Source organism: Acyrthosiphon pisum, chromosome X, assembly GCF_005508785.2.
Source record: "Acyrthosiphon pisum isolate AL4f chromosome X, pea_aphid_22Mar2018_4r6ur, whole genome shotgun sequence".
NCBI classification, from domain to species: domain Eukaryota; kingdom Metazoa; phylum Arthropoda; class Insecta; order Hemiptera; family Aphididae; genus Acyrthosiphon; species Acyrthosiphon pisum.
The window spans coordinates 35963041-35976731 of NC_042493.1; the positions used below are offsets into that span (position 1 = coordinate 35963041).

The window sequence follows — 13691 nt, forward strand, 5'->3', positions numbered from 1 at the left end:
ATCGAGACATTTTCATAATCGAGATATCACTCGAAATAATCATCCGAAACTACCAAATTTCCGATTGAAACATTATTAATCAAGATATTGCCATAATCGAGAAATCACTCGATCAAAATAATCGAAAATCGAAATGTTTTGAACGAAATATCGAATAATATATCTAGTGATGTGCATTATCGAATTAGTATCAAGACTATAAACCAATTTTTTAAATAAATAGATTTTAATTGGTAAGAAATACAGATTCTTATTTCTTACTATTCTTAGCTTTTAATGTTTTTAGTTTTTACTACAGTAAATTGTTAGTTATTTCTTATTATGCTACTGAGTACTGAATAATAGAAACATTTCGATGCGTTATAAATTTATTTAAACATTTTAATTTTTAATTTTTAATAAAATACTTTTACACGTTTTATTTAATATTTAAATCTTTGAAAATATAGACATTAATAAAAACATTAAAAACGGTAAATAGTTAAATACAATTAATTACAACTCGTAATACTTTATACATTATTATTTATTATGTATATTGTATACGTGTATAACTATAAACATTAAATTTATAAGTATCTACTTATAATTATAAAATAATTATTAATCACTAATAATAACAGTTAAAACTTTTGATCTATTAAAAATACATAGATATGTAATAATTAATAAATTAAAAACGGAATTTAAAAAATACTTAAATTACTGTTTAAAAAAATTATATAATCTAAATTTTTCGGTGATAATCTGTTTCTACGTTCATTAGTAATTTGTCCAGTTTTCGAAAAAAACACGCTCTGATGGAACGGATGTAGCCGGAATACTCAAATACTTAAGTTGCATTTTGTATAATTCTGGAAATGTAACTTCATACTCAAAATTCAAAATTCTAAAGGATTTTTTTTCCTATTTAAAGGTGGAATTTCTAAGTACTGACGTATCATTATAGAAGCAGTAGCATTTGGATTTGACGTAATTTTGACTTGTGCAATTTTATCGTCAAAATGTTTCCATACAGAATAAGTATTAGCGGAAATATTAGTACTCGAAGTAGGTTCTGTAGTATCTGATTCTGTTATTTCATTGTTGTCATTTTTAGCACGTATTATACTAGTTAATTCCTTACAGACCCATTTATGCGCATTATCAGCATTTTCTTTTAATCCAAAGCCTGTTTTTTTTAGTCGTGGGTCTAAAAATGTTGATTTCGCAACTATTTTATCTTTTTCTAAATGGTCCAAACGTCTAACTACTACATCAATTAATTTATTTTTAAATTCGTTTCCTATAGTAGTTTCTGTTATTAAGTTTTTTAACATATATTGAAGACCTCGAATCAACGGTATAACTAATGATAGCGTCGGGTAATTTTCTCCTGATAATTCTGATGTAATATTTTCAAATGGCTTTAAAATGTTAACGCAATCAGATATTATTTCCCACTCTGATGCGTTTAGACAATCCGGATCACGAGGAAGGGACGACATTGAAGCGGTTAGCGGAATTTTAATTGTTAAAAGTCTTTCTATCATTGTCAAACTAGAGTTCCACCTTGTAGAGACATCTTGCTTTACTTTTAATAGAGGTAGGTTCATTTGTGATTGTAAATCTCTTAATTTACCTGTAGCAAAGCCACTATGCTTATAATGCCCTACTATTGCTCTGCATTTTTTTAACATTTAGTGAATATTGGAATTTTCGTTTATTGCTTCATTTACGCTTAGGTTAAGTGTATGTGGCAGTGTAGTGGATGATGGCATTTTTAATGTTTGAACCGTTATCAGATACAATAGTAACTATTTTATTCGCAATAGTCCATTCATTAAAAATATGACTAAGAGCAGTAGCAATATTTAGACCTGTATGACTGTCTTTAACTTCTCTTGTAGCAAGTACCGGGGACTGTAAATGATTACTAAATATAAAATGACACGTCACCGTTATATAAGATTTATTACAATCGGAGGTCCACATGTCTGTGGTGATTGATAAATCATTCACGTTTTTGAGTATTAATTTTAGTTTTGAAGATATAACATTATATTCTTGTGGTAGTAATTTTGTTGTTAGCAATTTTCTACTGGGGACACAATACAGTGGCTGCAATTTTTTTGAGTATTCTAAAAACCCTACGTTTTATACGATTGAAAGTGGTTGATAGTCGGAAACAATCATTTTAACCACACATTTGTCAATCTCCTTGATTTCGGTTTCAGATAACTCATTTTTTGTAGAACCAAAAAGTTTTAATTGACGGGGTCGTTTAGACGGCGGCTCAGAACACTGTTTAGACGTTACAGATTGAGATGGTGGAACAAAAGAAGCTGAAGAAGTTGAAGGGCCAGATAAATTGTCGATAGCTTGTGATTGATCGCTTGGATCATCTTCATTATCAGTGACTATATTAAGTTTGAATGTGTGTATACGTTTTAAATGCTCTATTAATAATTTAAAAACATAAACTTAATTACATTTACAGCTTTTATAGTATACTACAGCCAGGGCTTAAAATCGTTATTTATAAGTTATAACGGAAAAAAACGAATACTATCAAACATACCTGTTATTTAATCATAGTTAAAGATTATTAACAAATAAAGACGTATTTGTAACGTAAACAATTTAATTACGTTATTCGAATTTTTTTTTTAAATTAATCTAATAACCTGGCTATCAAATTGTATACGTTTTATGGTTCTTAAATCACGGTGTGATTAATTATCGCTGTGTCTATATGCCCGACCATAGTCGGGAAGATAAGGAACGCCCGACCATTACAATAAAAACAAAAACATAACATAATATCACATTATCACATAACGTCATAACGTCGTAATATGTAGTGAATAAAATACTTAGGTAAGAATGTAAGATGATGATTATGATTAATTTATTTGTTCATTGTATTATTATTTATTTGTATTTGTTTCTTTACAATGTGTACAAAACCAATACGATCCTGTGCGTTTTGATTTTATATTAAATCCAACACAAACAGCATCAAACCATACTAGGCAAGAATCACACAAAACACACTCCGATCCAATGTCAAGGTTACAAACAGGGCATATCCATGTCATATTTTTTTTTTAGCTTTTATTAAATTTAATATGGTTTTCCATGCATCTTTTGTGCAGTAAGGTCTTATGATATGGATATCAACGTCTTCTTCCATAATACCAATGCAAATAACTTCATGGCGGCATTCAATATCCTTCTTCTCTATGATATATTTGTCTTTTCTAACTTGATTAACCACTTTTTTATCAGTAAGCCATTCCATTATAATATTTTCTTTAATTTTAAAATGTTTTTTCGCAAATGCAGTAGGATTACTAATGGCTCGTTTTTTAGGTAGACCTATTGATGTTAGTGCAGCTCCCTTTGGTCTTCCGGGACATTTTACTTTTTTTGGCAATTTGACATCTGATAGGACAATATCACTTCTAGTTTACAAGGATGGTGTAACATTAGCTATATTTACATTAGCTACTTTCTGATCTATACTACATCCAGTTTCGACCGTTTTACTGTCGTTGTCATTCTCTGCATTCTCTGGAGGTATACAATTGTAAAATTAAATATAAATTTATTTTTTATGATTTTTTAATTAATTACCTGCAAAAATAGCACATTCATTTTCCACGACCTGATCCATAATACATTCAGTTTCCACTGCCTGATCCATAATATATTCAGTTTCGACCGTTTCACTGTTGTTGTCATTCTCTGCGTTCTCTGAAGGTATACAATTGTAAAATTAAGTATACATTTATTTTTTATTAATAATAATTGTATTAGTTATTTGTAGATAGTTACCTGTGGAGTTGTCCAATGGAATTTCTTCTATCAAAAAATCTTTGTTTTTGCTCCAAAGATTAACTTCTTGTTGTAGCTGACATATCCTTCTTTCAAAACTGAATTGGGAAACTTCTGACAAAAGTTCTGCCAATTTTGCTGTCTGAATGGATGCTTTTCTGTACTTCTCAGGTGCTGTTAACATTTTACGACTTTTTTTTTGACATTGAATTTCAATTTCTATGTTTGAATGGGCCTGTTCAGGAGGATTGTTTAGTAATGTTTGACTTTTGATGTAATATTTCCTCGTCCACCTTAGGCCACACCTACATTAGGTCCGCATTTCTCCCGATCCGATCCGATCCGACGTTGTCCGTCCATCGGTATCCGATGACGTCAGACGTGAATGCCTACACTGGTCCTGACGTGATCCGTTTAACTGTATACTGTCTACCGTTCTACTGCAGTTTGTAGTAGAAGCTATTGCAGTAAACACGTGATAACAAAATGAGTGATTCTGATGATGATTTTTTGTGCTGGTTTTGCTGGAAAACAACGCCCTACTAAAGAAACGTAGTACAAAGACATGGGTCCATGAATTCAATTTAGATCGATCGAGAGGAGAATTTTTTACAACTTGCGTACCTATGCGGAATTACCCGGTTAAGTTCAGGGAATACCATCGTATGAGTATTGAAACATTTGACTACATTCTTGGAGGAATAAGAAACGACATAACTGGTCAATCAAACTTCAGGGTATGTGTCAGTCCAGAAGAAAAACTCACCATCACAATACGGTAAATAAACCTTTAGTACGTTTTCATTATATAGATATAATATATTTTAAAAAACTAGTAACGATTCGTGAGTATCTCTAGATATCACTAGTTTGAACGTATTACATTTTAAATAATGGTAAATATTGCCTTCGAATACAATGAATCTGAGCGAGCACAAGTTTACTTAATAAAATTAACCAATTAAATTTTTTCAATAACAAAATGGAAGGATTAGTTTGGTACTTTAAAAATTAGAAATATTCTGAATGATTTAAATAAAATAAAATAAAAAATAAAAGTTTAAAAAATCTTTATTGTTTCCAAATAACAAAATGACATGAAAATGAAATCTCACATATTCATTAAATTATAGAAATCCTGTTGTGGAGGTTGTTCTTCAGTCTGATATGCTTGATTCGCTTGAAATGACATCGAAGATGATTGAGAATGCTCGGAACCTTCAGTACTGTATGGTGACGACAAAGGAGAATCAATGGGTGATGGTATGATTCTTGACGAATTTACTTCCTTCACGAACTGGTGTGCTTCCAATGCATCTGTGACATCGTTCATGATTTTCATTCGGAGTCTCATTTTCTCAATCTGATTTAGTTGCTTAACAGAAGGCAGTAAGCTCATGAAGAATGCGTAGTCCTGATCATCTTGATGAGTATTTGTTGGTCGAGAAAAACGTTTTTCCATCAGGTTAATTTTCCTTCTTTCAATTTCAAGCACCTGGGAATCATAACTATTTTGTTTTTGTTTTTTTGAAAGAATTGTATCGTTATCATTTTTATTATTTCTTTTTAAAGAACTTGATGGTTGTTGTATGCTTTGAGGTTTGGCAAATGAAGTGAATTCTGATCCAGATGCCTCAGGTTCCCTGATAGAACAATTGATATCTGCCTCTGCATCATTTGTATTTTCCTCATCTACATCTTCTAGCGTGGCGTTGCTTAAATTACTTGGAGATAGTTCATTTTCATCATACGATAGAGGCAAATTTCCTGAGCTTTCCCTGGGTATCATTACGTCCTTTAAAAACATCATGGTATTAAAAAAAGGCCATTTCACAATTTCGGACCTTCCTTGACCACTTTTGGTTTCAGTATCCGTTTTTAGTTTCCTTCTAAATGTGTCTCTAAGATTTTCCCATGCTTTTCGAGCCTGTTCACCTAAAATACAAAACAGTTGTAACATGTCCTTTTTTCTGATAATAATTTATTTGTAAATTTAGTGTAGAAACAAGTTTATTTATTTCTCAGTTATTTTAAATTTTAAAAAAATGTTATAAAAGTTAAAATTGTTTTTTGGTTTATCAATTAGGTATTTAGCGACTGGATTATCATTTCGTTCCCTGGGTTTAACGTTTCGAATTAATGATTGCACAGTTGGTAAATGTGTTTCATTAGTTGTGGATGCGATATGGAATAATTTCTACCAGCAACACCTGCCTGTTCCCGACCACAGAATGTTAGTAGAAATAGCTACAGGATTTCAGGAGCGGTGGAATTTTCCTCATGCCGTTGGATGTCTTGATGGCAAGCACATTCGAATTCTATGCCCGAAAAAAAGTGGAACTATGTTTTACAACTACAAAAACTTTTTTTCAATAGTGCTACAAGCTGTTGCGGATCACCGATGTCGATTTATTTTTGTAGATGTAGGAGAGTATGGGAAACAAAGTGATGGAGGAACTTTTTCAGCTTCTTCTTTATCTACATTTTTGGAAAATTGTCATACTAATTTACCACCATCATCACATATCGAAGGAATTGTTACAGATATATATACTTGCAGACGATGCATACCCACTAAAGACCTACATAATGAAACCGTACTCAAGACGCAATCTATCACATGAAGAGAAAATCTTTAACTACAGGCTATCGAGGGCTAGGAGATGTGTGGAGTGTGCTTTTGGTATTATGACAGCCAAGTGGCGTTTGCTTGGAAAATGTATAGAAACTAATGTTGGGAAATCAGAGAGAATTGTGAAATGTATCTGCTTACTTCACAATATAGTTATTGACCGTGAGGGCGGTGAATTCAGTTCCGCGACGTTACAACAATCTTTGAATGAATCACCCCTTCAAGGAAATAGGTCTTCAAGAATGTACAATAGAGCTTCACAAGAGGCTAATACCATTAGAGACACCTTCAAGTCCTACTTCAATGGAGTCGGCACTGTACCATGGCAAAACGGAAGCATCCAGTAAAAATAAAAATAATATTGTTATTTAATTTAAAAAATGTCGTGAGTCGTCGGGAATCGAGAATTTGGAGGCTTCGTTTCAATTGTAGGCACTAACATTAAGATAAAGGTGTTTGTTTTTCTTCCGACGTCGTCCGACCATCGGACAACGTCGGATCGGATCGGATCGGGAGAAATGCGGACCTATTGTAGGTGCGGCCTTACATCGCACAGATTTTCATCAAATATGGGGTTGTTTGTTACTTTCCTTTTATTGATGATATGGTTACATGGTAATCTCATAGACTTGTAAAAACTACACGAACATGAATCAAGTGCTGTATTTTTTAGAACCTCTTTTGTTGGGCAAAATAAATTTTTTTTTATGAAATTAAATGCATAAGGAGTAAGAAGTTTATAATATTTTTCTTCATCTAAGTTTTGAAATATTGTTGTTGGTATTTTTTGAATTACTTTCATTGCACAGTGATCCCGTTCCGACCGAATACTTTTTAAAATAATAAAAAGTTTTCTAAAAAACTCTGTCAGATTAGAATACACTGGAATTACTGATTTAAGTTTTGAATTGAAACTTTCTAGTCTATTATTGGTTGAATTTAAAAAGTTTCCAGACTCACTCGTTAAACCAGTTACCCATTGTTCGCGGATGTTGTGCCAATTTTTATTGAAATATGCTACTACTTGATGAGGAGTTAATTCAGAGTTAATAAAATCTGTATATATTTGCATGTACTCTGTTTCATTTTTAGAGTAGCATAGTTTTTCAAATATGTGCTTAGACATATCTCGTTGATCGGGTGTGATTCCCAATTTATCACATGTTATTTCCCTGTTGAATGTCCTCAGTGTATGAAACAAACATATTACCATGTACGAATCAGGAAACAGACTTTTTAGGACAGTCCGCTCCTTCATGTCCTTGTCCGTGATAAACACTCTAGTGTTTATACTGGCAGGATTTAGTTCTTTGAATTTTTTAAAAAACCATGCTAACGTCTCCTTTTCTTCATTTACTAATAGGCCAAGGGCTGCTACTTCACTCTGGCCATTACCGTCTTCAACTAGCAGGACATACAATGGGATTTTCAAATCTATCAATTTATAAGTTGCATCAGCACAAACCATCTAGATTTAAGAAGTATAAAAGTTAATGACATACAAAGTATAAAAATTAATGATATAAGAAGTATACAAATTAATGACATAAATTGTATTAATAATAAGACGTACCTCAGGAAAATTTTCAAATTCTATTTTCATTCTTGAGTCTTGAAGGAACATTCCCAATAAAGTCCCATCATTATGCACTAGCAATTCAATCGTACATTTATACGTATTTTTAACCTCTTCGATTGTTTCCTCAAAATTTTTCGGTCTGTGCTTTAGTTTTTCTATGAAATAATAAATGTAAGCATTGTAAACAATTACAAAAACTTAATTTTTTTTTTAACTACCTACCTGTGCTATTTATATTTGATAAATCTTTAAGTGTAACTTTTTTTCCAGTTTTGGCATGGATTTTTGATTGAATTAACTTCTTATTAGCTTTCAAATCCATCAATTCAATTACTTCAGATTTGGTCTGAGGAGCTAATCGGCGCTGATTGGGTAGATTAGAAAACAACATTGAAGACATAGCATGGTTATGGCATTCATCCATACGTACAATTTCTAATTTTGTACCATCACTGGTTACTGTTACATAAATGAATGCTGGACAATTTTGCTTCATAGTACTAGATAATGGTTCTTATGTATTTAAAATAATTGATAAATAATTTAGTAATTAATAAACACACTTACGATGTGGATCGTTGCTGTTCGTTGTTAGAACACTTCTTGTAAACTCCTCCATGAACGCATTTAAATTTTACAAAATAATATTTTAACGAGTCCGGAGTATTTTTTAATTTTTGCGGATATTTTTTTCGAGCTACATTTAAAGTTCGACAATCCGAAATCGCAAAATCACAAAAAAAAGTTTTTTTATATTCCTCAAAATTATTTTGAAAATCAAAATATGAGGTAAATGTCTGACCAACTTCCATCATATTTATGTTAATAAAATAAAAATTTAATATTATTAAATAAGAAAAACACTGTTAAAACCAGGTAACTGTGGAGAAATACACTGCAAAAACAGGTAACTGTAAGAAAAACACTCTCAAAAACAGGTAACTGTAGAGAAAAACACTCTCAAAAATAGATCACTGTGGAGAAACACTGGAACTATAGATAACTGAAAAGATCAGGTTTAAATGGGTCTATAGAGAATACAATTGAGATAAATATATATATAAATATATTATTCAATAACCACCAACATTCAAATAAAGGCGCATTTATTCGTGAATGGTCGGGCGTTCCTTATCTTATCAATCATGGTCGGGAGTTTCTTATCTTAACGACCAAGGTCGGGAATTTATTATCTTACCGACCGTGGTCGGGCGTCCCTTATCTTCCCGACTATGGTCGGGCATATAGACACAGCGATATTTTTATTGTTAGTAAAGTATTATTGAATTAAAATAAATACATTATGGAATGTGTTCCTTAGTTATTTTTCAATAAGTAGGTAAGTATGATTGTATGAATGCCTTTCCGAAAAAATGTACAACTTAGGTAGGTACGTACAATTTTTCCACTACTCATTACCACAATATAAACTTCATAAATCCACATATAGGTGATCAAACACAAACAATTGATTGTTTAAGGAGACACGTAAAAGTAAAATGTAATACCTACGTAGTCACGTGAAGCAAAAAACCTAGTCGAAAAGCAATATATTACAAGAAGAATGAAGGCGTTCGCCGTTCAGTCAATACGTCCTATGAGTTTTTTTAATGAGACATAAGAGACACTTCTGTATTAAATAAATTGTTTACATAGATAAGCACAGATCCGACCATAGAGCAGAGGCGGCGTTACCTATTCAAACTGTATTATCAGGCGGATTCCAAACTAGCTATTACCAAACTATTACCTACTCTATGGGTCCGACACAAGTGGTCATCTGTTGTAGAGGGCATACGATACGCCTACCTATGAATTTCTAATTGAAAATGATTTTCAAACGTTTGTGATTTTGTGAAAACGCTTACTTAGTCTAGTGTGCCTACGCTTCATGGTATGGCGGCAGTGGTGTCGGTGTCCGGCGTAGGTGACTGGAGGATCGATTCTCAGCGTCGATGGCGAATTCGGCGGTTGGCGAGCGACAACGGTTGTACAACAATCAATTGCGCATCGACAAAACGTGAACACCGCTACGAGAAATGTGCCGTGTGAGTACGCGTGCGGTAAGGCGGCGCCGGTGTGTGCGTGGGATACGGCTTCGACAGTGCGACGGCTTTGCAGATTCGCAGTGTACGGCGATATCGATATTATTGTTAAAATAATAAAAATAAATAACAATTAATCGATACAAATGGGTAATATTGTTATATGGTCAATATAGGTAATATAGTTTTATGGTAATTATAATTTATATTATGTATATAAAATTAACAACAATATGACGATGAGCAGAGAATGCGCGTATACCATCAAGACGAAAAACATAGGTTAGGTTTGCGCGTGTCGTGCGTTTATTATATTATTCTGTGGTACGGTTTAAGATCATAGATAATAATATAGGAATCGAGAATATTCTATGAATCTATTTTTTTTACCCACAGACATATTCCATGATTTCCAAATTTTTTCCCTTATGAATTTCTTAAACTATACTCTATCTCTTTCATGGTACCTACATGTACAATGTCTTTGATCTCTTCCTAACAAAGTTTGTCTCACGGTGTCATTGGCGGGGTGTGTGGTAGGCGCAGTCCATTTATTAATATCTCTATGATTTTACCTTCGATCTTAAACCGTGGTACGCGTGTAGATCATAGATAATAGCGTAGAACAATGATAATAGAGATGGTGTAGGTACGCGGCAACTCGGCGATTTTCGGCGTTTTTCAATATTATTATTTATCATCCGAAATGTAATTAAGCCGCGTACACACTTGTAACATTTTCTGTTACGCCGTAACACCGTTCTACCAGTTGTCGGTAAATTTGGCCGCATCAAAGGATGTTACGCGCAAATGTGTGTACGCGCCTTAAAGTCAGTGGGAAATCATTTTTTTGAAGTGAAAACTTCTTCAGGCACGTTGGGCACCTCGTATAAGAAAGCATTTGCGAGTGAGGAAAAAAGTATGATCTCGCGACACCGCCACCGTGAGTATACAGTATGTCCCAAAAGTCCCGTATCACCCTTAGTATCCCTGTGGAAAATCAATATATTTAAATGCAATTTTTTTACAGTAATAAGTATGAAATTCTGATTGAATAACATAATATTCAATTTTTTTTTTTCAAAAATTCAAAAATTATCAAAAATTTTTTTTAGGAAAATACATTTATTACATTTTCAAGATAGCCATTTTGTTGATCATAGTTTTTAAAACAATTCAAAAAAAAAAAAATTTAATTTAATGAAAATCGCCCAAGTTAGGGCTAATTATTATTGTGAATTTCTAAGAATAATAGTTATGTTACTTATGCATACGACATAGTAAAATATGGTTCACATGTTCATTATTACAATCACGCTGATTTTTCGGCTAAAATTAAAAATAATAATTGTGGTATATACATTAGTGTATCAAAGCTGCGCGAGCAGCAGACGGCAGTTACGGGAAAATAACAACGCAATAAAAGTTTTGCGTGTCGTATAATTAAAATTAATAAATTTGACATATTGTATATGTCTTATGGCTGGGGGTCATTCTGTTAACTTGTCCGACACCGAAAATGTTACCATGACGTCATTGGTGTGTTCACGCGTGTGCGTGTGTGTGTGTCCGTCGACCGGTGGGGACCGGTTCCCGGAAATTAGCCATTATACGAACGTTATCGGAATCCCGGTGACTTGTGATCCATTAGTAACATTAGGTTATAGCCCGTTGTATAATAAATGTATGGACGATAAAAATAACTCGTTGTAAATAATATAATATAACTAACGTTGGTTTATAGTTTGTTCATCGATGTCAGTAGGTATTATCGGTACTTGTAATTTTTCGTAAATATATTTATATTATTTACATTATATAATATAATATTATACACACCAATTATCACCGCTGCTATGCCGTATTTAAGCTTGAAACTCGTGAGTACGTTTCATATTTTAGTGCACACCGTCCTTTATTATCCATCAGGCGCACACCCATGATTAATGCTTGGGGGGGGGGGCTTAATAATTTTTCTTTTTTCCTTACACACAAGTAAACAATTAAAACTAATTTTTAAATAACCACTTTTGTTTATTATTATCATATATTATATAATATGTTATATTATTATGCACCTATTTAATATTTATATAATTATATTTATAACTAAATATTATGACAAATTAATTTAAAATTTAAGTTTCCTGGGTCCCCTTTCAGAAAGAATTTTTAATACTTCGGATTCTTTAATTTGTATTTCTCGATGTATGTGAAGATTTGTCAGACCATTTAAACGTGGCTGTCCAGTGGCGTAATTGAGAATGTTTCATGGGAGGGGATCAAAATAAATTTGTATAGCAAACTTGTGGGGGGCTTTGCCCGTAATACATCATCAGATTTCTCTGTTTCTTTAAGTAATATACAAGAAATTGTGTAGGTAAAATTATTATTAAATATTATGCATTATTAATTATCATTATAAATTATTAAATTCAATTTTTTTTTAATAAACTAATTCAAATTTTTTATAAAAATTAATATGACATAGATACCTAATAGTTGATTGAATAAACTGCAGTGACTGCAGTTAAATTTTCAATACATTTTTTAACTGGTGTTTATTTAATTTTGCTTAATTTTAGCGCGAGTTGTAATACTAATTATAAATTATAATAACTAATAAGTGTATAAAATACGTCGTACATATTTTGTACGATTTTAAAACATTTAGTTCCGGGCCTAATAATGTTTAGTATTTTGAATAATTTAAAGTTGTAATACCTAGGTCAATTCCAAGCTTCTTTTTAAAAAAATTCAATGGAGTACTACTAGTTGCTGGTAGCTTACTTTTTTTTTGCTCCATTTTCCTTTTAGCTTATAAAAATAAAATCAATTATTAAGTTGTGTGACAATGTGACTATGAGGAAAAGGCACGGTGTGTTCTGACTGTGTAGTGTCCACTGTCTATACCATGACAAAATAAATAGGTATGCTATCAACTTCGTGATACGCAACTGTGTGTTCTCCCACCACAAAAACTACGTCATCCGTTCTCCGATATTATATACCATTATTATTATATTTATTATTATTATTATTATTATTTCTGCTGGTGAGAACGGCTTACGTCACAGTTCTTGGCGAAGTTCGGGAGGGGTGCGCTTTCTCGACCAATATTAGTTATGTTGATAGCATACCTATTTATTTTGTCATGGTCTATACGTAATCGTAATAATCAATGTATAAAGTGTCGGTGAGCGTTCGTAGTTTTACTATTCATTCTACGAAATGTAAATCTTGAAGTTACATTTTTATTATTATAATATGTTTTTGGAATGGGGGTTTTTCCCATCATCGAATTAATTACCACCTATAATGTGTATGCATCATACATGTATTGTGTAGGAAGTAGGTACTGTAATTTGATACTGTGTGTGGCAGGGCACAAAGTGTTTATTAGTAAATAAGAATTAAAATGAATCAGACCATTTATTTTTAAATATGCTAATCGTTTACCGGGTAAATATTTTTATACCTGGGTATAATGTTTATACCAAAAAAACTAAACATTTTATTTTTTTTCTAGTTTCGTAATAATTTATAAGTTTGTATTTGAACTATTTGTAGGCATAAGAGTATAAGACAATATATAAATACAGCTGAAGGGGGGGGA

General features: G+C 32.2%; 2 protein-coding genes across 2 annotated transcripts; one reads left to right on the plus strand and one right to left on the minus strand.

Annotated features, from left to right (window-relative positions):
* Nucleotides 1–881: 881 nt before the first annotated feature.
* On the minus strand, nucleotides 882–1679 carry LOC100569751 (zinc finger BED domain-containing protein 4-like). The gene has a single exon (XM_008180270.1). It carries the CDS (start codon nucleotides 1677–1679, stop codon nucleotides 882–884), a length of 798 nt encoding a protein of 265 aa, XP_008178492.1.
* Nucleotides 1680–5777: 4098 nt separating this feature from the next.
* On the plus strand, nucleotides 5778–6443 carry LOC115033099. The gene is made up of 2 exons (XM_029485098.1): nucleotides 5778–5806; nucleotides 5906–6443. Exons 1-2 carry the CDS (start codon nucleotides 5778–5780, stop codon nucleotides 6441–6443), a joined length of 567 nt encoding a protein of 188 aa, XP_029340958.1.
* Nucleotides 6444–13691: the final 7248 nt, after the last annotated feature.